The sequence below is a fragment of the Cavia porcellus genome, unplaced genomic scaffold (assembly GCF_034190915.1).
Source record: "Cavia porcellus strain 051 isolate PalLab524CR breed Dunkin Hartley unplaced genomic scaffold, mCavPor4.1 scaffold_32, whole genome shotgun sequence".
Classification (NCBI taxonomy): Eukaryota; Metazoa; Chordata; class Mammalia; order Rodentia; family Caviidae; genus Cavia; species Cavia porcellus.
Window position 1 is genome coordinate 12792377 of NW_026947515.1, and position 27358 is coordinate 12819734.

The window sequence follows — 27358 nt, forward strand, 5'->3', positions numbered from 1 at the left end:
GCTCCAGGATGCCATTGGTACTATGTGTGTTTGTCACAGGTTTTGGCCATCTAGAAATGATGAGCAACTCAGAAAGCTTCAATGAAATGCAGCCAGCTTATCCTTCTCTCCCTGAAGTACAGAAGCCTGTGAGTGACATGGAACGCTGGAGGATGCAAGTCTGTGCAATAGCACGGCTTCGTTTCTTAAAGTTAATACGTGAAAGAAAAACACTTTTGATCCTGTGAGTATTGTGATTTTGTTAGATGGTGAGGGTCAAGAGATGTTTAAACCAGAAAAGAATGTAAAACAAGAGTATGACACTCAGCATTTTTACCAGAGGACAGATAAATGAAACATTTTATTTCACTGGCAGCAGAAACACCTGCACGTTAGCCTTGGATAGGCTTATGCACACAGGCATGTTTATTTTGTTCAGTTTGATATCTGATGTTTATGTAGCAATTCTTTTTAATCACATGTGGCAAGCCAAGATATGATTTTTAGAATTTTAGTAACTAGAAGTATAGACTGGTATAAGGTAGATTTGATACCAAAAAAATAGGGTCTGACTCAGTAAATAAAATTGCAATCAGTTCACACATTAATTCTTTATTTTGTAGGCTATTGATATTTGGAATGTCATTATGCCCTTTGATTATTGAAAGAATAACTTATTATATGATGCAGCAGACTGTTGACTGGGAATTTAAAACAGACTCGTATTTCCTCTCTCCTGGACAACTTCCTCAAGACTTCCGTACCAGCCTGCTGATCATCAATCACACAGGTGAACAGAAATCAGCAATGCTGTTTTTAATGTTAAACAGCACGGGCTGTAGAAAAATAAAATGCAAAAGAAGAAAATGTGCATTTGTAGAAAATAGTTTTTGAGGAACCGTGCATATTTATTGCTTTTCATTTGGGCTTTTGGAAAGTAGATTTCTCTGCTGTCTTAAAGCTGAAAGTCTTGTTAATGGCACTTGAATTTCCAAGATTTAGATTGCTTCTTTACTTTTCAGTTTTGTCTCATGTTATTTTTTTTAACTTTCTAGTTACATTGAGAACAATGTACTAGTATTCACTAACATTTTTTTCCACACTAATTTGTTCGGTATTTTGAGATTGAAGTTTGGGGATTCTGTGTCATATATTCTTTTCTCAAAATCTGTTGATTATTGGTAAAATGTTTACCATTTCATATGAGAATTCCTCTTTTGGCGAATGTAAATCACCATTATTTTACTCTGTAGTGGAGATGGAATGACATGTATAATTGACCTAGGGTGCACGAAAATCTTATTCTTTTTTTTTTTTTTTGTCTTTTTCCTTTTTATCAGTACCGGGGATTGAACTCACGACTGCCTGCTTGCAAGGCAGGCGCTTATGCCGCTGAGCTAAACCTCCAGCCCTGAAAAACTTATTCTTTATGTGTGTTTCCATCTCACTTGGGAGGATCCTAATATTTTTTGAGTTGAGTCCTATTTGTCCAATTCCAGAGCCTACCTTGTGCATTCCCAGAACGAGCTCTCATTTCAAAAGCTAACTATCTGTGGAAGAGTTTTCTTTACTTTTTTTCCACTCCATTTTCCCCTGATCATTATCTGGAGTTACTTTAGGTCTTGGTGTGCTGATTTGTTCAGATAGCACCTCTTAGAAAATGATAAGACTCTTATTCTGAGGACCAGTGTAGCTGTGATCTCCTCTGAGTGAGGCACAGAGAAGACTTGACTGCTCAGCTTGATGCAGGTGTGGATGACTGGTTGAAGACTGACCTTGGCTTCAGAGCCCTGCTTTGTTCCCTTCTGGTAATTCTCTCTGAGTTTTGGTACCCTGGAAACTAGTTTTTATCTTTGTAATTGTTTGTTCCTGTGTTCTCTAGGCTCTGAGTTTTTCTCAGCCCTTATATCTCTCTCAATTACATCTGCTTTGTTCTTTAGAGATATAGAAACATTTTAGTTTGACGGCCCCATCATTTTCATTTCCTAAGAAAAGTGTATTTATACAATATATAAATATGAAATATATAAGCAGGTATGTAAAATATATTGGCGTATTATACATATCTCTTTAATTTTCAATTATCTCAAAGAATAAAGGAGAAAGGAGTGTGCTATCATCAGAAGTATCCTTCCTATAATTACTGTATTTATGTAAAATATCAGTTTGAATGTGTTTCTTAAATAAAAGCTATAAAATAACAATTACATGTCAGCTTGCATGAATATAATTAAGCAGAATTATAAATGTAATACATCATACTGTAAAATTTGCAGAATAGAAGATGGCAGAGTAAGCAACTTTTCATTGATGGGCCTATTATTATTGCAATCCCATAGAAACATTAATGTATAAATATCAATTTAAAAATTCATATGGCACATTATAAAAATGTTATACATATTTTCTTGTTTTTATATGTTCTGCTTTTGACTTTATGCTAGAATCAGATATTGAAGACTTTATACAGTCACTGAAGCATCAAAATATACTTCTGGAAGTAGATGATTTCAAAAACAGAAATGGCACTAATGCTCTTTCATACAATGGAGCTATCATAGTTTCTGGTAAACAAAAGGTGTGTTTTGTCACTTGGGTTTTGATTTTATGACCTCCTCCCTCCACACATAGGGAACATAATAAGATATTGCTACACTTTAATTGGTTTTAAAATGGCAGAAAGTCAACCTAGCTAGAACAGAGCAATTTAACTCAGAGAAACATTTAGAGATCATATTGAAGAGACTGAATCTTAATGTAAGTTTTTGTTAAACATTTTCTATCTTTTTTCTGAATTAGATAATTTTTTTAAATTTAAAAGGAACAAATTCAATTGTGCTTGATTTCAATAAAATATTACAGCTCATGAATGTACTTATGAATTTAAGGAGTTGTATTAAATTGATAAATGCCTGAATGATATTTTTATATACTGAAAAATACATTAAATATTATGATACATGAAATTTATGAGCAAAAATATTCTCCAATTGTTGTCTTATTTCAGTTTGGTTAAGAATATCCAAATCAAGGACAAAGACTCTTCAAAACACATCCTAGTCTTAAATTGATTTTATTTGGATCCTATTCAAAACGAAGAGCAGTTACACAAGTCTACCTCTTCACTTTTTGCTACAGGGGAAATTGAAAAAAAACTAGCAGCATTTGAAGATGCAGCGTGGAATTCAATTCTGCCTAAGCTAAACATGTTATGTAATAACTTTGTATCTATTATGGAAAATTACTTTGGTAGCTGTCTCCTACCATATTTACTACATGAACTGCTGGTGATATAAAATAATATCAAACTTCCTGATGAAAGTATGGACATTTTCAGGAACAGGAAGTATGGATGCATTATTTTAGGAAGATGCGTCACTGGCAGGCTAGCCATGCATATATTATAAACTCCATATTTATCCTCTATCCAGAATATCAACATTCCTCTGTTGTTCCCCATAGGGACAAAATACTGCAAAATTAGTAATATAAATTCTAATCTGTTGTAAATGGAGGCTGACTCTGAAATATCAACTTTACTAGGGCCTAATACGCATAATCTCTTAAACATCATACAACAACTCGTTTAGTAGCTTCTTCAGTTGAAGATTCAACTGAAGCTCAGAAAATGTAGTGAGCTTGAAGATGGACACTCAGTCAGAATGTAGTACTGTTAGAATTTTATGCATAAAAACCTTACTTCTGTGTTTCAACGATTCAGAAGTCACCCCACTTATTTAAATATGTTTTTGTTTGCTTTCAGGATTATAGATTTTCAGTTGTGTGCAATACCAAGAGGATGCACTGCTTTCCTGTCCTTATGAATATTATCAGTAATGGGCTACTTAGAATGTTTAATCAAACACAGTATCTTCGACTTGAGCGAAGTCCACTTTCTTTGGCAAGTATTAAACTTACTGATTCTGAACAATTATAAATTTCACAAGTAACTTACATTTGCCCTTTTGGACATCCTAATGGATTGTTAATCCTCAAAATTATTACTCTGTCTTGACATTTTAAACAGGTGATGAAATTTTTTCTTGCAAAGTTGTAAGAAGAAAATCCTTATGGGTTAGTACTCTTCAATGTTGGGTCGTATTCTTCTAAGGTATATTTTGAGACTGTAGATACATACCTGATTGTGGAAGTGTGTGTGTGTGTGTGTACACGTGTGTGTGTGTGTGTGTGTGTGCACCCTGCCTTCATGGATAGGAGACTGAAAATTGCTATTTACTATCCAGTTCATCCCTTTACCTACTTACAGCAAAACCGTATGGGAGGGTATGTGGTATAGGTTGCATTTTGGGAAATTCTGGCTACAATCTGACTTTTCACACTTTAGACAATAGAAAACAGTTTTGGAAGACAGGAGAGCAACACATTTGGATCCCTACACATTGGGATCCAAACATATAATCACCTTCCTTTGTCTCTCCAGCTCAGATGTATGATAGTGCCTTCCATGTTCGTCATTACTGTTGCCTGATCCTCACCCATGGATCCATTTCATTATTCTAATTTTAAATTTATTAAGTGATCTTATTTTCTTATTGATACCAAGAGAGATATCTCAAAATCAATAGCAAAAGTTGCACACCAGAACTCAGAACAAAAAGGGAGATTAGAAATGGAGTAAAAAGGAAATCCCTTTGTGTGACATATGTGTCAAATTCGGTTTCGGCTTTGTTGTGTTGGGCATACGTACAAATGCAGATTTTTTCATGTATTGGAGAAAATGGTGACATGTATTCGAAAGGTCAGTGATGGATATACACACCCCTGAGTTGAAGTGTGACTGACCTTGTGATCAGAGAGAGCACAAGATGGTTCAAATGGTCTTGTCTGAAGGAAGCTCTCCAGCAATTAGAACCAGCAGGTAGCAGAAAGAGAGTTTTTGTTTCTTCTTGGATTTACTTACCCCATGTAATTGTATATTTTTCCAAATCAAAATGGACCAAGGTTCCAGGGTTGCTCCTTTAGGCACTACCCGTCACAGTGACATATACCTTCATTCTCATGATGGCAGTAATTCTTTTTACCACCCAGAGGAAAAGTTACATAGATCCCAAAACTCTTCAATAAAATATGAGCGTTTACAGTTATTTCAAGACAGTTTTGTATTGTGTGCCCATAATTATATCCTCGAGCTAGTTCTATACACTGCTTGGGCTTGAATCCAGCCTGAGGCAGACACTAATTAGACAGTCATTTGAATTTTATTTCCTTGAAATTGGGCTCAGAGGAAACAAGTTTCCTTTTTAGCTCTGTACTGCAGAGTACAACTAACCATCCACACATTCATCTCTATCTTGCAAACAAAGACGTGTGTATGGGCCTGAATTATCTCTCAATCAAAAGACCTAATTTCTGAATGATTAATTTTTTATTTTGGTAAAAACAACAAAATTCACCATCATAACCATTTTTAAGCATGGAATTCATTAGTATTAAGCATATTTATGTTGTTCTGAGATAGATCTCCAAAATGTGTTCGTCTTTCAGAAGTAAAACTATACTTACTGAACAACCCTATTTCCCCTTCCCTCTCTTTCTGGTAACCACAAACCCACTTTCAGCTTCAAGAAATTTGACCTCTTTGGATATGTAAGTGGAATCACATACTAGTTGTCTTTTTTGACTGATTCATTTCCCTTAGCATAATATCCTCCAGATTCATCTATGTGACAGAAGCCTGTGACAGAACATTTTTTCCTTTTAAAAATGAAATGTCACCTTATTTTATGTATATATACCATAGCTTATGTATTCATATATCCACTGATGAACATTGGGTTGTTTCTACCTCTTAGCTATTGTGAATGATGATGCTATGAACATGGATGTGCAGATTACTCTTCAAAACTATGCTGTCAAGTTGGGCATGGCAGAACACATCTATGATTCCAGCACTGGGGAGACTGAAGCAGGAAGATCACTGCAAATTTGAGGCCAGCTTAGGCTATATAGAGAGTTCAAGACCAGCTTGAGCTACACAGTGAGACTTTGCCTTGAACTAAACTGAACCAAACGGAACCAAAAACAACTTATGCTTTCAGATCTGAATTATTTTTGGTACTTCCTTGTTCTTTGAGTTGAAGTAGGTTCTGAATTACTTTTGACATTTCCTTGTTCTTTGAGATGAAGTAGGTTCTGAATTATTTTTGATATTTCCTTTTTTGAGTTGAAGCCTTACGTCAAATAAGGAACCATTTTCTGTTACAGATGTTGCGTTATATGTATACTTGGGGTTTTTGATATTCCAAAAGTTCATTCCTTACACTATTTAGTATTTCATTTAAAATATTCACTAGTTTATGATGTATTTTATATTTGCAGGATATGATGGTTGTCTGGACTGGACTGGTAGATGGCTCTCTGTTCTTACTGTTTGTTGTATGCAGCATTTCTCCTTACATTGCCATGAGCAGTGTCAGTGATTACAAAGTAAGGAAAAAGGGGGACAGGAAACTTTGGGAATTTCTATAATTGTGATTTTAATGCTATGTGTTAAAAACTTTGACCTCTGTAAAAATCACTTAACTATATTTTTAATTTAAATAACACAGTTAAGCATTATTTTTATTCGTGTACATACATGTCTTTTATCTAAATTTTATGTTTTTATCAGTGCATGTTTGTAGTACCTAAGTTATACATTCCTTAAGTGAAGTTGATACTTATACACAAATTTCAATTCCTTTTTTCATCCCCTTTTTCTCTCTTCCATTCTAGTTCTTCCATCTTTTGCTCCCTCTTCCAATTTTGAGGAAAATCTTTCTACTTTCCATCATCTTTCTTTTATTTTGCTCCTTATAGTTAGCACTTCTCATATAAAAGAAACCATGTGAAATTTAATTTTGTGCATCTGATTTATTTCACTTTAAGTCCTCAAAGTATATCTGTTTTCCTACTAACATCAGAAAATTTACTTTTGGAAGTGCAAAAACACTTTTCACTTCAAAGTTACAGAAATAGTCAAATGATTCCTCAGAGCTCAAAGGAAAATATATAGGTTTTCTATTACATTGCTTCCTAACTACAAGGAAGAAATCACTGAGCTTGAAGTTGAAGACCAAACCTAAGCCTGAGATCAGCTCTGCACTTTAAAATTGCAATATTATATTGTATATGTATATTTTGCGTTCATGTTCATTACCCAGATAAACTAGATATAGGTAAATCTGCTTGCACCATCCTGAGCCAGTAACTCTCTGTGAAGATGTATAGACAAAAGAAAAATTTACATGTCCTTCAGGTCACAAAACAACATTTATTTTGAAGGAATTTTATGCATTGATCATTATTATGTCCATTCTCCTATTCATTATTCATGAGTAAAGTGGTATTGTGAATAAAATCTACCAAATAAAACAATTCACATTTTTAAAATTGGAGCTGGATCTGTAGAGTCGTTTCCTTAAAATATTAATATATATATAATATTAGAATATTTGATTATATTTATCTTGAAAATTCTATTGTGTTCATTTTTAATTTGCATTTTAATTGCTGTGTTTTCTCATCAGAAGAAGGCTAAGCGTCAGCTATGGATTTCGGGCCTCTACCCTTCTGCTTATTGGTTTGGACAAGCACTGGTGGACATTAACCTCTTCAATTTAATTCTCCTTTTGGTGCATTTAATTGGTTACCTAATAAGAATTACAGACAATTATATTTCAAGGAGAACTATATTTGGTATGGTAAGTAACACATGACATAAACCAAATTTTATAAAGTAATTAGTAATAATTGCTATTTTATTTCATAAATATGATTTCATTTGCAAACAGTCCATGCAAAAGCATGTACAATAAAATTTAAGACTATTTCTCTCAGACAATATTTCATTTTTTGACTATGATACTATTTGTATTACCTTCAGGTTACTACTACATTTGGTTATGCAGTTTCCCTTATCTTCTTGACATATGTAATATCATTTGTTTTTCGAAAGAGGAGAAAATATAGTGGTCTGTGGACATTTTGCTTCTTTGTAAGTATATATATACACACACACAAACACATGTATAATAGCTATTTTTAAACCTTCAGTGTAATGTTAAATATGATCACATTTACTCTGAGGAATAAGAAAAATTGATAATAGAGGGTGCATCAGAAAACCTGAAGTGCTCCAAATCCAAAAATTTTTGCAAGCTGACATGATACTACAAATATAAAAACTCCATACCTAACCTTATGTGATGAGTTGCAGTCAAAATACAGAGTATGCAACAGAATTTATTTAGCATTCTCAAGTTACTTAGACAAAGTATTTATAAAACATAAATGCATTTTCTGTTGAGATTTGTATCACTTCCTGAAGTATCTCCTTAAATATATAAAAATACTCTAAAATACAAATCTAGAACATTTCCAGCCACAAATATTTTTGATAAAGGGATATTCAAAGCCCTACTTTAAAATCACACGATCAGAAAAAAGAGGAAAATCTAATTCACAAATAATTCAGGCCCAACTTTTTGAACAGAGTTCATGGTGAACTCTATAGAAGACTTGAAATTTAAAATGTATTGTTGAACTGGGCATAGTGTCCCAAACCTGTAGTCCCAGCACTCAGGAGACAGGCAGAAGGATAACTGGAGTTCAAGGTCATCCTTGGTTACATAGTGACTTCAAGGCCAGCCTGTATGAGAGAACAAGACCTTATCTCAAAAACAAACAAAGCTGTGTTTGTTTTTTGTAGGGCTTTCAGATAATACTAGCATGAAAATTGGCTTTTGTAAGGGTCAAAAGTAAAAACTCTTTCTGTAGTCCTCTAAAATGTGTCTTAACCTAAACTGCTAGCTTCTTATATCAAAGATGCTTTATCACTGTGTCAGAGAACTTAGTAAATATATATGGAAGCAAATTGTCCAAGATTAGGAATACTTTATGAGAAACAATTACTAAAACATTGAACACCCAGAGTTCCCTAGGTTCTGCATTTCAGTTTACCTTTAAACTGACATCCTCAAATTATGACTGAATGTTTACCTAAAAGATATCTCCTAGCTTTTGGTATGCTAATACTGAAACTATGAGAGAAACCCAGCTCAAGATCATCTGTAAGAAAATATATTTGCACCCACATCACTTCTATAGGAAAATTACCTTGGACATTTCTGTCCAGCAGGTAAATGTTCCTTCTAATTGGACAATATTATGATTTGACTTCTCTGAGTTGCATTTCTTTGTATTCAAAAAAGGTGTCTATTGCTATCTCTTTTACCATCATCAATACCCTGAAGCCCAAGTACAAAATCTGCAGAATGAACTGCAGCATTACCTGTTTCAGAAGGCTGCTTTGAAGCTAGTCTTAAGGATTTTGTACATCGAAGGTCTTTCATTTACATGTTCAGTCAGTAGACTTTTGCCATTGTCTACTATCATTGGGGATATTGGATGCCATTAAGAACAATCTTACTGGTACTCATGGTTTCTTTTCAGCTGACACTTGCATAAGAGTTTCATAGCATAGATAGATCAGTCTATCAAAGATGAACAAAGAATTTATGTTTATTGTTTGTGTTTTCAGTATTTTCACCTCTGAAGAAAATTTCTTGGCACTGATAGTCAAGTCAGGGTTGTTGGCTAATATGGCAGTTGACAATTATGTTACTAACCAACCTGCATCATGCTGGAGATGCTCCCTCCAGTGTCTACATTCACCTAATTATTCTTCAAACCTAAGTAATTGGAAGCATAGAATTACAGTTCCTTTTTATTTACGGCTTTTCTCTCTTTGAGTTGACTTTCTTTATCCAGAAAATATACCAGAATGGGACAAATGTAAGATCTAGATAAACATAGTTTTGCTATATGTCAAAGTGAATAAAGAGAATGGGATGTATATGCACAAAAGAATATTATTCAGCCATAAAAAGACAAAAATTCTGTCATTTACAGCAAACTCGAAGGAACTGTAGAACATTATGGTGAGTAAAATGAGTGAGACCCAAAGACACAGACATCACATGTTCTCTCTTCTATGTAAAAGCCTAGAAAATTGATCTGAGTAATAGTGATTATGAGATATCAGGAAAGAGGGTTAGTAAGGGAGAAAATATAAAAAAAGATTGAGTACAGGTACTAAAATACAGATATAAAAATAATTTCTGGTGTTCCATAGCACAGTGGGATCGTTGTAGTTCACAATAACCTATCATAATTTTATGAAAATTTAGAAAAGAAGGTTTCAGGGGCTGGGGATTTAGCTCAGCGGCATAAGCACCTGCCTTGCAAGCAGGCAGTCGTGAGTTCGATCCCCGGTACCGATAAAAAGGAAAAAGACAAAAAAAAAAAAAAAAAAAAAAAAAAGAAAAGAAGGTTTCAGAAGTTCCAACTTACATGATAAGAAGAGGGAATTGTTTATTGCTGCTGCATGCATTTGTTATATGCATATATGAAACCCTGGGTTCAATACTCAACATGGAGGGAGATTAAAAAGAGAGGTTAAAATCACAATAAACACATTAATGTGTATAACTAATTCGTGCTAATTTTTTAAAAGAATTTTCTGTTGGGTATCTAAAGATCATAAACATTTGTGTTAACAAAAACTCCTCTCTTTTTCTTTCTGAAAGAATTTGTGATGGGCATGAAGGTATATATGCATATGGGAAAATTTTGATATGGATAAGATACCTATATCTTAAATGTTTTCTTACTTATCAATGAGCTGAATATAGCTGATACAAAATATTTGGACTTGCCTTCTAGATCTTGACTAGCGTGCTAGACAGCTTGATATGGGAAAATTTCCACCTAACTACAATAATTTCTACCATGATATTTGTTCCTTCATCTACCATGAATGTGTTTCTAATGTTTTTGTTAGAGGTAAGATCAACAATTGTGTCATTTATATTAAATATGTAGCCAACTGAAGTGCTTCATCCAAGCTATGTAAATGCTGGTGATTTCTTTGCAATGATTAAAATATTCTAAAATTGAATTGCAGTGATGCTTACACAGCTGAATAAACTTTAAAATCATCCCAAATTGTACTTTTCAAATGGATAAATTTTATGGAATGAAAAATGTACCTCAGGAAAGCTATAAAAAGCTTTGCCTTATGCATTCTGCAAAATAGTTACTGTTAAATGCTGTTCAAACCTATTAGCAGATTGACAGAGCTTTCTAGTTCAGTCAGTATTTGTAATCCAATGTAGGGAAAAATTCCCGTGCGATGCCATTCACTTATTCAAAAACATACCTCAAACACTGTTGTGTGTTAGGTACTGTAATAGTAATTAGAGATAACTGGAGATAGCACAATACTTCCTTTCATAGAATTAAGAGAGGGCAAAGCTCACCCTAAAGCAAGCTGACACTATGATCTTAAAGGTAGCAAAGAGACAGAGTATGGCAGAAAACTCTTGGAAGCTGAGGTAGGAAGATCACAAACTCCAGTTCAATATAAGGATGAGTAAGAATGAATTAGTGGGAGAGGGAGGCAGGAAAAAAGCATGATCAGCAGAGTGAAATCAAAGTGACTGAAGCCGGAGAGACCCTGAAGCTTTGAAACAGCAGAATGTGACTTAAGAAGAGAAAAATGTTCCAGGAGACCAAGGTAGAATGGCTCTGTTACGAATACTCTCTCAGGAGCTTGGGGTTTAGCTCAGCGGCATAAGTACCTGCCTTGCAAGCAGGCAGTCGTGAGTTCAATTCCTGGTACCAATAAAAACGAAACAAAAAGACCAAAAAAAGGAATACTCTCTCTAGTGATGTTACAGAAAGTAAGAAGGGCTTCATTGCATATCTTCTTAGAGCACTGGGAAAGGCTGTCTGAAATACTTTTCCACTGACTAAGCAACAATTGGCATTCTTCATTATAAACATCACTTTGCTTAAAACATTTTCTTTCTAAAATGTAAGTAGACTTGCCCAGTTTGAATAAATTAATTTCAACTGGTACATATAATTTATGAGGAATGAGTAACATTTTGAAAGAATTTATGAAGAAAGAAGAAGACAATAGAACTATTTATGATGGGAAGTAGTCATCCTATGGGTAAGAAGCACCCTGTAAACGGGCTTGTGTGGAACACAGGACAAATATTTTAACACAAAAAAGATTTTTTTCAAATGACTGCACCTCTCTGTTATGCTTGCATCAAAAGTCTTGGGTTTTAAGACAAAATACTTTTTAAAAGTTGAAGAAAGGAACAAATACAGGTTACTTGCTCACTGAGAAATAGTGAGAATTGAGTGGGAGGCTTCCCTTATTAATATACGATTTGTCACTTCACACACACAAAGGAATGAAGTTTAACCAGGAAAATAGTTCCTATGGGAAATTCTGTATTATTGTTTATACATCAAGAAGCCAATTAATCTTCATTTAGGTTTTTTTTTTTGTCTTTTCAGAGAGCCTATGCGCGCTACACAGACTCTGAAGAAACAAAGTTTGACTTGAGCGAAGCTGAACTTCTAGTATGCCTAATAGTAAGAGGAGTTTCTCTCTTAATTACATATTTTGCAATAATCATTTGCAATAATGACTTTATCTTTCTAGGTTAAGGTGCACCAAGTCTGACAGTGCTTTAAATATGAAATCTGGCATGCTTTAAACGTCAGAGACATTTTTTATAAGTAGAAATAGAATATATGAGTCCAGAATTCAACGTAAAATTAATCTTTCTTTGTTTACCCTGTTTACCTCCTCTACTGGAATTTGAGAGAGTCTTTTTTTAAAAATGCAGACACCTGTAATTTTGCCCTTGAGAGACTGTGTTAGATGGTGATCAGGAAAGTTTAGAGCAAATCTGTTCAGGAAGAGGTGGTAATAATGACCTTGGTATGTACCAGGCTTATTCAGGAAGTCAGTGTGATTTCACAGAGTGAGCAAGAGGAAGGTGTGGAAGGACAGATCACAGGAATGATGGGGTAGTGTATGAGTTTGGGGGGAGTTGCATTGTGTGTTCGGGGCCACTTTAAGGACTGTGGTGCTACTTTGAGGGATAGAGGAGACCCTGCAGGGTTTTAAGCAGAGTGACATGACCAGACTTCTCTGTTTGAAAGAATAGCTCTGGTTACTGTGATGAAGATAAATTTGTAGAGCAGAGGAACAGAGGAGCAATAGGTGGAACTGTGTCACGGTAATCCAGGCGAGAAACAATAATAATCTGGATTTAAGTGAAGTAACATAGCATAATGAGGAGTAGTTGAGTCTTTCTGAAGATTGTAATTTTGAAGATGAAGCAGATAACATTTACTGACAGGTTAAGTATGGATTATAAGTGAAAGAAAGGAGATAGATTTAACTAATTGTTTGGAACTGCATGGCTAGATTTGATCCTTAACTCATAAGAAATTATGATTATATTACACTGAAGACAAAATATCATCAATTTTCCTCAAAATATTTAACTTATATTTGTAAATTTATATCTAACTAAAACTTTTTTTTGCTCTTAGCCTTATTTTCAGGCTTTACTATTCATTTTTGTTCTAAGATGCATGGAGCTAAAATACGGAAAGAATGTAATGCGAAAAGATCCGGTTTTCAGGTTGGTATAAATTTAATTTTATATTTAGTGTCCTATTTGAATATTTCTAGGTGGTAGTTATATAGTCAGCTTGTTACTATGAATATTTTTACAATGTAAACCATATAATGATTGAGACATTCTGGCTTAGTAAAATAGGACTGCAGGCAAGAGTTCTTCTACTCAGCAGCTAAGAGAGACTTTAGTTTCTCAAAAATTGTAATGAGCACACAAACAAGCCATTGTTTCATCCTAGATAATGTACATTGCTACATGGAATGTAGTACGGAAGTGACTTACCAACATAGTTCAGAGTGCCTTGCAAGCAGAAGGACTCTGGAAGAGTCCATCCACAGTAAGAGGTGCTGAAACAAGTATCTGGTGTGATTAAGAAGATCTCAGAATGAGCAAAGGAAAAAAGACTGACATTAATTTTCAAGAGGAAGGACAGCATTTGCTGCCAAATTTGAAAGAATCCAAGATGCTTGCTGGAATCATGGCAGCAACACCAAGAATTTGGTTCTGGTTAGTGAGGTGAGAATGTCAGCAAAAACAGAACCACCAGAAACAGAATCATAATCACCACCAGACTTCTGAAAGAAATCACAATGGTACAGTCACAGGGATGCTGACTTTTAATTGACTTTTGTCAATTAGAAGACCAGTGTAATTCATTTCTTCACAGAATTTCTCCCCAAAGTCCAGAAGCTCGACCAAATCCAGAAGAACCTGGAGATGAAGATGAAGACGTTCAAGCAGAAAGAATAAGAACGTCAACTGCTCTGACCACTTCAAACTTAGATGAGGTAGAAAATCAAATGATACAGTAGATGTGATTGGAAATATCCAAGAATTTTCCAGAATAGAATTTTATATCCCTGTTTCATTTGGAAAACTCAGGATTTGGTCTACTTTTGTTTAAAATTTTATTTGAGGAAAAAAAGAAAAAAAAACCAGAAGGGTACAAGCTATACAGAATTTCAAAAAATAAAATAAAATAAAATAAGCAGTAGGAAATCACTAGTTAATAAATTACATAATGTCATCTTAAAAATAGTTGTTTGTTACAAAATTAAAGCATATAAAGTGGGCATTCAAACAGTGAGACTGTAAGCAGTTCTGTTAAATGATCCAACAAAAACTCAGTAATATGGTTATCTATCTTATATGCTTAAATATACATGCAGTTATATCTTTTAGAGCACTTTCTTTTCCTTTCTTTTTTACAATGACAATTACACATCTTGGGTTTTATTACTCCCACAGTTCTTATTACTTTTTTTTTGAAGAGAATAAAACCAAATGTGACATAACAAAACAGAGTCAGTCAAATCAAAAGGATGGACAAAGTACATAATGTAAAAACAGAATACAAGGTGATCAACAATGGTTGTCATAATGCTTCTTGCTATCTTAAAAAGAATTGCCTATATCATCAGTTATAATAAAATTGAACAAAACAGTAAAGGACAAAACCAATAAAACAAAAACATTGGAGACATTACAGGACTTCAAAAGAAGATAATAGTCAAACCGGAATGGGCATCATAGTGAATCTTATTGTCTTCACAGTTGTTGCCTATACTCTCAAACTTGGCTATCAAGCAAAACAGAATAGAGTAAAATCATTCAAACAAGATAGTGAGAGCAATACAGAGTTTCAAATCAAGTTAATAGGAAATCAAAGTGGGTTACTATAATATATCCTGCTATTTTTTATTTTTTCCCTTAATTAAAAACATAAAAATAAAGAATAAAAAAGGAGATTGAGATAAAAGAGGACATTATGACAAAACACAGGTCAGAACATAACAATTTAATCAAAATAGTGTTTCACCACAAGATATCCCGACATAAAAATAGTTACCATAGTGTCTCTTTCCTTATAATCTTTGAGTATAATTTCACGTACTGTAGTATCAAACATATCAAGACAATGTAAAACAATTCAAGAGAATGACAGTATTACAGGGTATTTAAAACCAATTAACAGAAAATGAACAATGGTTTCTGTATTATCCCCTTGTCTATAAAAGTTTTTGTTTATATTATCACATGTAATAAAATCCAATAAGATACAACATGTTAAGACCGATGGAGACAGAAGAAAAAAAGCTTGAGGGGACTTCAAAACAAGATGATATTAAATCAGCACTAGCTATTATGATGTCTTGTTTTCTCCAAAATAGCTGTTCCTACCATCCAACCGTCTCTACCTCATTTTTGTTGAGCTCTTTTCTTAGTTGTCAGTTTCTCTTCTTCATGCCACTTTCTGCTTCATTCATTGTGGCCTCTCTGCCACTGATTCTGGAATCTTGGTATTTTTCTCTTTTAGAATGTCCTGCAGTACTCTCTGTAGAGTTGGATTGGTGGTTGCAAATTCTCCTAGTTCCTCTTTATCCTGGAAGCATCTTGTTTCTCCATTAATTTCTAGGGACAGTTGTGCAGGATATATCAATCTTGGCTGGAGGTTATTGTCTTTCAAAGCTTGAATTATTTTGCCCCATGCTTTGTGATTTGATGGTTTGTGCTGAGATGTCTGCTGTAATTCTGATAGGTATTCCCTTGTAAGTGATCTGTCTCTTGTCTCTGACAGCTTTTAATATTCTGTTCTTATATTGGATTCCTGGAATTTTGATTATTATATGCCTGGGTGTGGTTCTGTTTAGGTTATGGGTGGCTGGGGTCCTGTATGCCTCATACATCTGAGTATCTTTACCTTTTCCCATATTAGGGAAGTTCTCCTGGATTATTTCTGTGAATAGTCTTTGCAGTTCATTTGTTTGTACCCCTGCTTCCTTACATTCTTAATTCTTAAGTTATAGATCCTCTTGTCATCTTCTAGCCTTTGTATTGTTACTGCTTGTTTCCTTGTTATTTTTAAGAAGTTTTTCCTTTCATGCTACCACATTACAAATCTGTCCTCCAGTTCAGATAATCTATCCTTAGTTTCTTTTGAGCTGTTATGCCAGCTTTTGAGTTTTTAGTTCCCTGGTAATCTCTTTGAAACTGCTTCATGTATTCTACATTTTCTCTATTTTCTTCATCAAAAAATTCTCCCTTTTTGTTCTGTTCTTCCATTCCACCATGTGTTTTTTCTTGGGAGGCGCTTAGCATTTCTTTAACTATTCTATTTATATCTTGCTTTGCTTGGTCAAATACTTCACTTTTGAACTCATCTATGAGGTCCCGGAGCTATTGCTTTATGTCTATTGGTGCCATGCCTGTTATTGCATGTTCTCTGTCCTCATTCTCCTTTGCATTTACCTTTCCTGGATCAGTGTTCTCAGGATTGGGGACTGAGGACCTTTTCTTGTTGCTCCCCATACTTTTTTGTTCCTTCCATACAAGCGTATATAGGAGGCCCAGTTTCTTTCTTTGTTGTTTACAGTTTGTTTGAATCATGCCGGCTAGGTGTTCCCGCCCACTCCAGTGTACTAGGGAGACACAGACCTGGGCAGCCTATGCTGGGCCCACCCCTCCAGGCAGCAGTCAACCTGCTGAAGGCTTCACTGCATTAGGGTGCACTGCTAGGCAGAGGGACCTGGTTTGTGCTAGCCTACTGGGTCTTAGTCCGTGGTGTCACCCAGGTCAAGCACTCCCCCCATTCCCGCTTGAGAGGGGAATATGTGACTGAAGTCACTGCAGCGTCCTGTTCCGGCTAGTCTGCCCAGTCCCAGAATGTCTTCTGTTGGAGCCTCCTAGTCTATGGAACGGTGCCTGTTCCTCTCACTCACCGCAGGTTGATGCAGGGCTCCCCACCAGCTCTGATCACAATTCGGTTCACCAATTCCCACTCTCAGAGCTTTCACATCTCTATCCCTGCTGTGCCAATTCAGATGCAGCAGTGGCAACAGGAAATTCAAGCTGTGGTTTCCAGAGGCATGAGTTCCAGCTTCAGCACTGAGACTTTAGCTGTTCCAATCCTAGCACTGGGATTGCATTTCCAATTGGTTTCTCTCAGCTTAGTTCATTCCTGGATCGTCAGGGTATATCACCCCCTGCTTAGGACTCCCCACACCACACCATTCCTCGAATCTAAGCTAGCTATCTCAGCCACTGTAGCTGCTGTTATCTACCTGCCATGTTCTCCTGGAAGTTGGATTTGGTGTACTTTTAATCCTTAATTAGGCAGGCATTTCTTCAGAGTGTCCTAGTAACCAAGACACAAATAGCATGTTTACATTCTACTTTTCACATAGCGTCTTCATAATTAGTGCTATAATTTAAAAATGAAGACTTTGTGATTTAAAGAATGTATGTAAGATTTGTGGTAGCATACTAAATAGAGATTAAGATTTTTAAGGATTACTCATTTATTTGACTCAGATGTTATGTTTCCATGAACTGGTTTCCACGAAATTATGCAGTTTTGCCAGTGTATTTAGAAATAATGGATGTCTGTGCTAGTAAGGGTATGTGGTATTTGTGACAAACAGTATGGATTATCTGCACCTCAAAGTATGGCTTGTTTTATGACAAAGGTCATGAAAGGTTACAGTAAGGAGAACATAAAACATAAAACATAAAACATAAAAATAGACATAAAGGAGGAAAATCATGTTGTCATCTTTTCTAGAAACCAACCATAATTGCCAGCTGTCTGCACAAAGAATATGCAGGCCAGAAGAAAAATTGCTTTTCAAAGAGGAAGAAGAAATTAGCAACAAGAAATATCTCTTTCTCTATTAAGAAAGGTTTGAAGTGATCACTTTTTAAATTGATCATTACAGTTTGAAATACTCATGAAAATCTGTGTTGAGGGCAACATTTTACTTGCCAAAGCTTTCATTCACTCATTCATCCAACATGTTTTTGCAGTGTGTTGGGGACTGTTGAAGGGTCTGGAAAGACAATTATGCAGGAAATAAGCAAACTCTCTTCCCTCATGGATTTCATATGCAAAGAGGGGATCTGAAAATAAAAGTAAACGGCATCAGGTATTAAATGCGTTATATGTGGAACAGTGAAATAGGTGAGATGACAGGAGTGTGTAGAATCAGGGAAGGCCTCACTTGAACAGTGACATTTCAACCAAGCTCTACATGGCATTGAAGTACTAACTATACGGACATTAAAGATAAGAGCAGTCAAGTAGAAGAAATTGCAAGGACAGGGACACAGGCATAGAGACATGTTTGAAATGGTTGCATCTCATACAGAGAGGTCACTGGATGAACCTATGAATGGAAGAGATGAATTCAATGAGATGGATGCAGCTGCATCAGGAATAAGTTTTATTTTTTCCAGTACTGGGTATTGAATCTAAGGCCTTTTTCCTGAGTTACATACCCAGTCCTTTTTATTGTGAGACATGGTCTTGCTACGTAGCCAAATTACCTAGTTCCAAACTTATGAGTCTCCTGCTTCAGTCTCCCATTGTCCTGAGATTACAGGCATGCACTCTCATGCCCCGTTAGAAACAGAATTTTTAAACAACAGTTAGTGGAATGACTTTGGAGGGGTTTAATATTTTGAGATTACATACTGAGTGCTGTTTGTTTATGGATTTGGGTAGGGGGCAGTTTGTATCAGTTCACACAACTGGGTAGTTTAGACCTAAGAAGTTGAATTTGGGATGAAAGAAATGTCACCAGGCTCCGAGTTTTAGGAATCATTTATCTATATACTCTACATATCAACCATCTACCATAGAAAAAAGTTGGTACATTTTAAACTACAGCAAGGATTTGAAGAAAAAGACAGCCATAACAATATGAAAGGCAAAAGCATTTTGGTAATATTTTATATAATTATAATAATATTTCATGAGATGGATTCCATATATGTTACAAATTTTAAATGTCATTAATTGTGGGGTGACTAAATCTCTGAAGATTTCAATGAAGAAACTAGATAATGTGAGTCAGTATTTCATTTCCAGGATTAATGACCTGATTCTTCTCTTTCAGGTGAAGTTTTTGGATTGCTAGGACCCAATGGTGCTGGTAAAAGTTCCTCTATTAGGATGATAGCTGGGATCACAAAGCCAACGGCTGGAGAGGTAGTGAAAAACAAGGAAATGCTAATAGAAGTTTCATGATAAATGTAGACTACATACTCTTGTCTTTGGTTAGAATCATGTTTTTCTTTTACTACCTTTGCTGGGAATTTAAAAATGTATAACAGGAATTGGAATGTGACCAGCAGTGAAGGATATTTTCTTCACACAGATTCTCAGGAAACACCTACATTTATCAGGTTTTTTCTTCCCTCTTATGCAAGACTATAATTTTAGGTTACTCAATTACATTATATTGTATCACCAGTATGAAGAAATTTATGTGAGACTTCTTTGATGCTGTAACATTTGAGGCTTTAATAGCTGCATGTTAGTGATCCTGATCAATTTTACCTTGTGTTCTAAAGCCGTTTTACTTTGTAGGTAAAACTGAAAGAATGTGGTACAGCTTTGGATGATCAGGGAGAGGACATGGTCACACTCCCGGGTTACTGTCCTCAGGAGAACGTGCTGTGGCCCAGACTGACAATGAAAGAACACCTGGAGGTGTACGCTGCTGTGAAAGGACTCAGAAAAGGGGACTCTGCGGTTATCATTTCACGGTAGAGCAAAGTCCTGCGATTCCTTTGTGTCAAGAGGGAGGGAGGTGTCACCACTGAAGCTGAATTCACTAATAAAGAATCCAGGAAGGAAGGCATTTTCATGTTTTCAGAGTGTTGGAGGAAGTTTGGGGAACAAGATCTGGTTTCCTACATCCTGAATGAGGGAGCTTTACAAAAATGGCTACATAAAGTAACGGAAAAGTTATCAGCAGATGAAATCACAAGCACCACCGCTTCAGTTTTCTAATAAAAAGCTGGGATGCAATGACCATAATTTTCATTTTTTATGTAGAATTCTAGTTTTTTCTTTTTTAAAAAAACTTTTTTGAAATGAAAAATACGTCATGCTCCAAAAAATAAGTCAATAAAAGTATTGTGATTTGAAGCTTTGCAAGTAATACTACCAAGCTTGCCTTTTCAGTTCTGTGTGCCTGCATCTTCCTGAACATCTTTCTTGACCTGATATTGTCACCTTATTTCTATCAGATTGGTGAATACTTTCAAACTGCATGAACATCTGAATATGCCGGTGAGAAACTTAGCAGCAGGAACCACCAGGAAGGTATGTATGGTCTTTGATGGTGCCTGAGGGCTGACGTGATACAGAAGTAACTAGGGATGTTTTTGTGCTTTGCAGCTGTGTTTTGTGCTGAGCATCCTGGGAGATTCACCTGTTCTGCTTCTGGATGAACCATCTACAGGCATAGATCCAGCAGGGCTGCATCAGATATGGTATTATCATAATCCAAAGAGCTAGAGTACAAGCCTTACTTAAAGTCTATAAGTCAGTCTTGGAAAATTAACCTTCACACCTGCTAATTCCTTTGTAATCCAGTGGAGATTGTGTTAATCAGCTTCTATAGTTTGGATCTTAAATGTCACTAAGTGGTTCATAAATTGAAGGCTTAGTCCCCGGCCTGTGGTGTTACTGGAAGTTGGTGGACTGTTTAGAAGGTGAGGTCTAGAGTAAAGAAGTGGAGTCTTTGGAAGCATGTCCTTGTAAAAGACATTGGGACATTGGCCTTTCTTCTTGCATCCTTGCTACTGGGAGGGGAGCAGCTTTTTGTCCTGTGCCCGCTGTCCCACCATGTCCTGCCTTTTCATAGGCCACACCCAATCCAGCTGACTGTGGACTCAAACCGTGAGCCAAAACAAACTTGAAGTTGATTCTCTGACAAATTTTGTCACAATGGCAGGAAACTGATATATTATTAACCATACCAGCCGGCACTGTATTGTTACACACGGGACAGCTCACAAAGATGAAAGGTGTAGTTTGGTTCACAGTTTTAGAGTTTCCAGTTCTCACCAGCTGACCCCATTATGGTGGGCCTGTGATATCACTGTGGGAGAACATAGCAGAGCAAAACTGGTTAACTCACGGGCCAAGAAACAAAGAAAAAAGGCTCTAAGGCCTCATAATCCCCTTTCAGAGCAAGAGAACTGTCACTAAATGATTTTACCATTCCACCACTTCTTAGTAGCACAACCCGAGGAAATAAGCCTTTATTATATGGGCCATTAGGGGACATTAAAAATCCAGAATACAGCAAAGACAATTCAAATTATTAGTGAAAAAAATGAACAAACAAATGATCTAATCTGCATTATAGTTTTATAGTACTTATGCTTAAAAAATCTAAGTATTTTGTTGAAGTTTAAGGTATTTTAATTTGGAATGCATTTTAATTTTATCATTTAATTATTGAAATATTTATAACTGTTTTCTTTTTCATTTACTCTTTCCTAGAGACTAATTTTCCCACTGTTTTCCCCCTTTTGTTTACTCTGAAATTTGGCTATCCAATTTTACAGATTTTTTTCTTCCTACTTTTTGATCTATGAATTAATCTTTGTACTAAAATAGCCTCCAATCCAGTTTCATATTTGTGACTGTCCAATGCTTCATCCCAGTTTTTAAAAACATTGTGCTTTGGAATTCTATACAAACGTAGTAAAAGACATTTATAATCCTTTAGAGTTAATAACAAGTTTCAACAGCAATCAATAGAAATACATCTTTGTTTTATCTAGACTTCTATCCACTTTATTCCTTTATCCTTAAATTATTCAAAGGGGATATGAGGCATTGTATCCTTTTATCTGTAAATATTTCAATTAGTGTCTCAGAAGACAAGAAGACTTTTTTTACCTTATTTACAACACTATGAACATGTTTCAAATTATTAAACCTTTCCTTTATATTATCAAAAAGCTAGTCAGAACTGGGCATGGTGATTCCCTAAACTTAGTCTTCTGGAGGCTGAGGCAGGAGGATCACTGTGAGTTCAAGGCCAGCCTGTGTTACACAGTGAACTCAAGGCCAAGCTGAACTACACAATGAAACTCTGTCTCAAAAAAGAAAGAAGGAGAGGAAGAAAGAAAGAGAGAAAGAAAGAAAGAAGAAAGAGAAAGAAAGAAAAAGAGAGAGAAAGAAAAGAAAAGGAAAAAGAAAAAGAAAATCCAAAAAATCATACAAGTTAGCCAGTATTCATATTTCCCTAGAGTTTTTGAATTAGCATCTTAATATGACTAGTTATTGCTCTGTACTTTTTAAAGTATTATTAATTTCTTGACTCATTTCAGGCAAGCAATTCAGATGTCTGTTAAAAACAAAGACAGGGCCATCCTCCTGACCACCCATTACCTGGCTGAAGCCGAGGCTCTGTGTGACCGCGTGGCTATCATGGTGTCAGGAAGGCTGAGGTGGGTGTCTCTCCAAAGCCTGTGCTTAGCACCCGCAACAAAATTCCTCATGGAAAGGCTAAAACCACTGTGCCTTCTGCAGCCTTAAGTTTTGGTTTTTTCACTGACACCTTCTTTACTACATGTGAAATTTAATAAGATAAATGAAATCCCATATTTTTCCCAATATGTTTTTCTTTCTGTCCACAGATGCATTGGCTCCATCCAACACCTGAAAAGAAAATTTGGCAAGGATTACATTCTACAGCTAAAAGTAGAGGAACCTTCTCAAGTGCCTTTGGTCCACTCTGAGATTCTGAAATGTTTCCCACAGGCTGCACAGCCAGAAAGGTGAAAAGAGCTTTCTTGGCTATGGAGAAACATGGAGGATTTACCCACTCAGTGTTTTGTTTTAATGTCTGTGAGAATTCATGATGAGTTGTCTTTAAAATAGACAGGCATCACAAAAACATATGTATTGAGTTTTCCAGTTTGTAAAAGAGATTAGCAACTCAAGAACCTGTGACCCCCACCGACTCCATCTTGATAGGAAACAAACAACCATCAGTATGGAGTCTGACTTTAATAAAATGTTTGTACTCTAAAGTGGAGGAAGAGAGAGAGAGACAGAGACAGAAAGAGATAGAGACAGAGACAGAGAGAGGAGGGGAGGGAAGGGGAGAATGAGGAGAGGAGAGGAGAGGAGAGGAGGGGAGGGGAGAGGAGGGGAGGGGAGGGAGGAGAGAGGAAGGGGAGAGGAGAGAAGGGGAGGAGAGGAGGGGAGGGGAGGGGAGAGGAAGGGATGGGAGGGGAGAGGAGAGGGGAGGGGAGGAGAGGAGGGGAGGGGAGGGGAGGGGAGAGGAAGGGATGGGAGGGGAGGGAAGGGAGGGGAGACAGAAAGAGAGAGAGGGAATGACGGAGAGAGAGAGGAAGAAAGAGAGAGACATCTGTGCATGTTCATTTGTGTATGTCTGCATGTTAATGGGGGAAAGGCAAGAGGGTGGAACAGGAGCTGAGTTTAAAATTCCTTAGAATGATAAACACATTGAAGAAGCAAGGCACACATCTACTCTTTTAATTTTAGCACACTATAAATATAATGCATTATCTAAGGTATTAAATGCCAGGACATGTAATTCAGTTCTTCCCATGTCACAAATCATAGAAGTGAATTTGCTGTATGCAGGCAGGTCGTGACTGGTTACTATGTGAAGAGCAGGGGCTACTATGATAAAAGGAAGTTTTGGAGGTCTGGTGGGGCTTAGGGTCTGCTGGTAGCACCACCCTCTTCCTTTGGAATGAGCTAAGAGTAGGACATGAGGTCATATAGCTGAAGGTAACTCACGGAAGCAAGTGGCCAAGTCAGTGCTGGCTGCTCCTAGAGGTCAGGGAGGTCTTCAGGTCCTCCCTCTGCAGCTACCCACTCCCTTATAACTCCTTACAGGTCAGTTTTTGGGTGACAAGGCAGATCTTTCATTTCAGCTTAGTTCCCTATCTACACTAATTAGAGGGTCTAGGTTAAAATATCTGCTTTCAACAAATGAACACCATATATGTATATATGTATATATATATATGAACTGTTTAGAACAATTAGGTACTAAAAATCATTACAACTTATCTCCATTGGTAAATAATTTTGATTTTGTATACATTACTTTGTATAATAAAAAGTCATACATTACTTATTTTAAAAAGGAAGAGTTGATCATGTCAATATTTATTTTGATGGTTGTCTTCTCCCTTTGAAATTCAGAGTTGGATACGATGTGTTTCTGTCCCCAGGTACTCCACCTTGCTGACTTATAAGCTGCCAATAGGCAATGTTTACCCTTTATCTCAGGCATTTCACAAACTGGAACAAGGTAGGAATGACTATATTTAAATAAAAATTTCCAAAGATCACACTTGACTAATAATTTGAGACATAATTGTGTAACATATTTTAAAAGCAAGCCCTGTAAGTTTTAGAACTTTGCATTTGCTAATTCTTCTTTGTGGAATTCTCCCTAAATATCCTGCTCTTTCTCAGGTTTCTGTTCAATTATCGGCTGATCACTGTATCTGTTCCTGACATCTTACTAAAAAAGTGTGCAGCTCTCCCTCAGTTCTTCATCTGTTTCGTTTTTCTCCATAGCTACTAGCATTTATTTTATTCTACATTTAAGTATGAATAAGCACATATTTAATGTCTGTACTTTCTACTAAGATACAAACACAAAGACAAATTTTGATGTTTTCTTTGTCTTTTCCTGACATCTAAAAGTACATTTCACATCAGAAACTCTTACTATATAAATGATACATGTGAATATGTCAACCCAGTGACAAATTTCCCACAGATTACCGGGCATAGAAGCCCAGTAGAGACCTGGAATGACAGACAGGTCTGCAGAATAGAGTACTGGGTCCTTAAAGAGTTTAAGAAAGGATTGAAATTTATCTCATGCAGAGAACACATCAATCACCGCTGTCATTCATCAAGAAACATATATATCTCCTTATGACACTTATGAATTGTAAGCAATACAATTCATTATCAAAACTAATGCGAACAAACTTTAACATCTAAGAATGCATCTAAGTTAATATGCATTCAAACTAACTCTTTGTGACAATTATTGTTTCATCCCTCTGCCAATATTCGTTTTTAATTTATGCTCTATATGTGTCAATAGAATGTATTTTAAATGTATATGACTGAAATAATTTTTGGTAATTAACTGTCAATGTCTCCTTCTCCTCCCTTTATTTTCTCCCCAGTGAAACACACCCTTAATCTGGAAGACTATAGCCTGTCTCAGTGCACACTGGAAAATGTGAGTCAATTCAGTAGACTCTGCGTTATCCCTGTACCTTTCACAAGATAGCAATCATGCATTTTCTTTTTTCATTTGGAAGACAATCAACATGATAATTCCTTTTCCTTGTCCTTTGTCTGCTATTTAGGTATTCCTAGAGTTTTCTAAGGAGCAAGAGCTGGAAAATGTTAATGAAGAAGTTGATGAAACCATGAGATGGAAACTCCTTCCTCATTCAGAAGAGCCTTAAAACCTCAGGGTTTAATTAATATTTGTTGGTGTCCTATAATCATACTTTTTATGTGATAATTAGCAATATGCATAATTTAAAAGATCATTTAATATCAAGATGTATTTTATATATCTAGCCAATCAATGAGTGCATTTTTAAATTCTTCTTCTTAGGCTTAGGAAAAATAGAAAGTATACCATAAAGGCAATATAAAATAATAGTAATATATTACTAGAATCACCCAAAGAGAAGAGCATTGGACATTGTGGAAATAAATTATAAACTTAGCATTTTTTGAAATATGACTTTCTTTTACCATTTACAAAAACATTCTCTTGTTGAAACAGTTAAAACAAGTGACAGGTATATTCAGTAGCCATAAGCAGTGTGTCTATTTCACCCTGGTTTATGACAGTTTTATGGATTTTCTTTTACATATGAGAACAATAAAATATTTTCCTCCTGAATGCTTTCCAGTAATTATTTTAACATCCACAAGAATTAGGAAACCCTTGAGCTCACTAGTGAATAACCACACATTGGAAAAGCAATTCAAATATACGTTTTTGAAATCAAGGGAGTCATTGTAATATTTGCTCAGATTTTAAAAATTTTGCATACTAATATTCAGGTTTTTTTTACTTCCCTTGCCACTTCAACAGTTTTCTGTGTATTTGCTACCATTTTACTTTAATTACATTACATTACATTACATTACATTACATCACATCACATCACATAAGCTGAGCTTGTCTGCAAGTCATTGCATTCACTTGTTTCGATGGATTTTACATTAATCAGTTATATTTGTTATGTGCATTTTTTATTTTGCTGTTTGCTTCTTTAAAATTACCCATTTATTCTGGATATCATCAGAAAACATTTGAAGACCAAACAAGATGCCTATGTCCGTTTTGGGTGATACATGATATAACACCATTCTGCATTATATTCCTTTAAAACTTTTTTTAATATTGACCAAAACTGTGCATAATGGAAAAATAGAGAAATTAAACAAAATTGAAAAAGAGTATTTTTTTTTTGTCTTTTTCATTTTTATCGGTACCGGGGATCGAACTCAGGACCGCCTGCTTGCAAGGCAGGCGCTTATGCCACTGAGCTAAATCCCCAGCCCCTGAAAAAGAGTATTTCTTCATACAAAAATTTCATCTCCTTTTCCCAATGCGCTTTTAAATATAGGTGTGGTCATTTAGCCCAACATAATTTCCTAAATAGATATACATGTTTGCTCATATAACATTAAAATAGTCTTACTTTCAAATTAATCAGAAGGTTACAGTTTTATATTTTTACAATTTGTGTTATTTATATCCTATTCTCATTTATTTATGTGCTTTAATCTTTTTTTATTCATTTTATGAACTCTTTATATCATTAAATATTTTGCCACTGTATTTTATACATACAGGTTGAACATCTTACTCTGAAAATCTGAAATACAATATTTCCTAATTTCAAAAGTTTTTAAACTCCAATGTGACATCTAGTGGAAAATTCCCCATCTGTTTTCATATCATAATCAAAGCAGGTATACTACAAATATTGTATATTATTGTTCTCAGATTATATGCATGAGGTAC

General features: G+C 35.6%; 1 protein-coding gene across 5 annotated transcripts in view; it reads left to right on the forward strand.

Moving 5' to 3' along the window:
* Positions 1 to 26224, forward strand: part of Abca6 (ATP binding cassette subfamily A member 6) — a 66080-nt gene extending 39856 nt beyond the window's left edge. For 4 of the 5 annotated variants that reach the window (XM_063242606.1, XM_063242608.1, XM_063242605.1 and 1 more), the window contains exons 20-40: positions 40 to 223; positions 603 to 769; positions 2424 to 2557; positions 3743 to 3880; positions 6319 to 6426; positions 7509 to 7682; positions 7865 to 7975; positions 10705 to 10824; positions 12355 to 12432; positions 13405 to 13496; positions 14161 to 14281; positions 18055 to 18172; positions 19388 to 19479; positions 19861 to 20039; positions 20526 to 20601; positions 20677 to 20771; positions 22626 to 22745; positions 22935 to 23075; positions 24510 to 24589; positions 25488 to 25543; positions 25674 to 26224. In XM_063242606.1, coding sequence (XP_063098676.1) covers positions 40 to 223; positions 603 to 769; positions 2424 to 2557; positions 3743 to 3880; positions 6319 to 6426; positions 7509 to 7682; positions 7865 to 7975; positions 10705 to 10824; positions 12355 to 12432; positions 13405 to 13496; positions 14161 to 14281; positions 18055 to 18172; positions 19388 to 19479; positions 19861 to 20039; positions 20526 to 20601; positions 20677 to 20771; positions 22626 to 22745; positions 22935 to 23075; positions 24510 to 24589; positions 25488 to 25543; positions 25674 to 25775 — 2486 coding nt within the window. In that variant the 3' untranslated portion in view covers positions 25776 to 26224. Of the gene's footprint in view, positions 1 to 39; positions 224 to 602; positions 770 to 2423; positions 2558 to 3742; positions 3882 to 6318; positions 6427 to 7508; positions 7683 to 7864; positions 7976 to 10704; positions 10825 to 12354; positions 12433 to 13404; positions 13497 to 14160; positions 14282 to 18054; positions 18173 to 19387; positions 19480 to 19860; positions 20040 to 20525; positions 20602 to 20676; positions 20772 to 22625; positions 22746 to 22934; positions 23076 to 24509; positions 24590 to 25487; positions 25544 to 25673 lie in introns of those variants that run through there. The other variant, XM_063242609.1, reaches the window with a different exon arrangement.
* The last annotated feature ends 1134 nt before the right edge of the window (positions 26225 to 27358 follow it).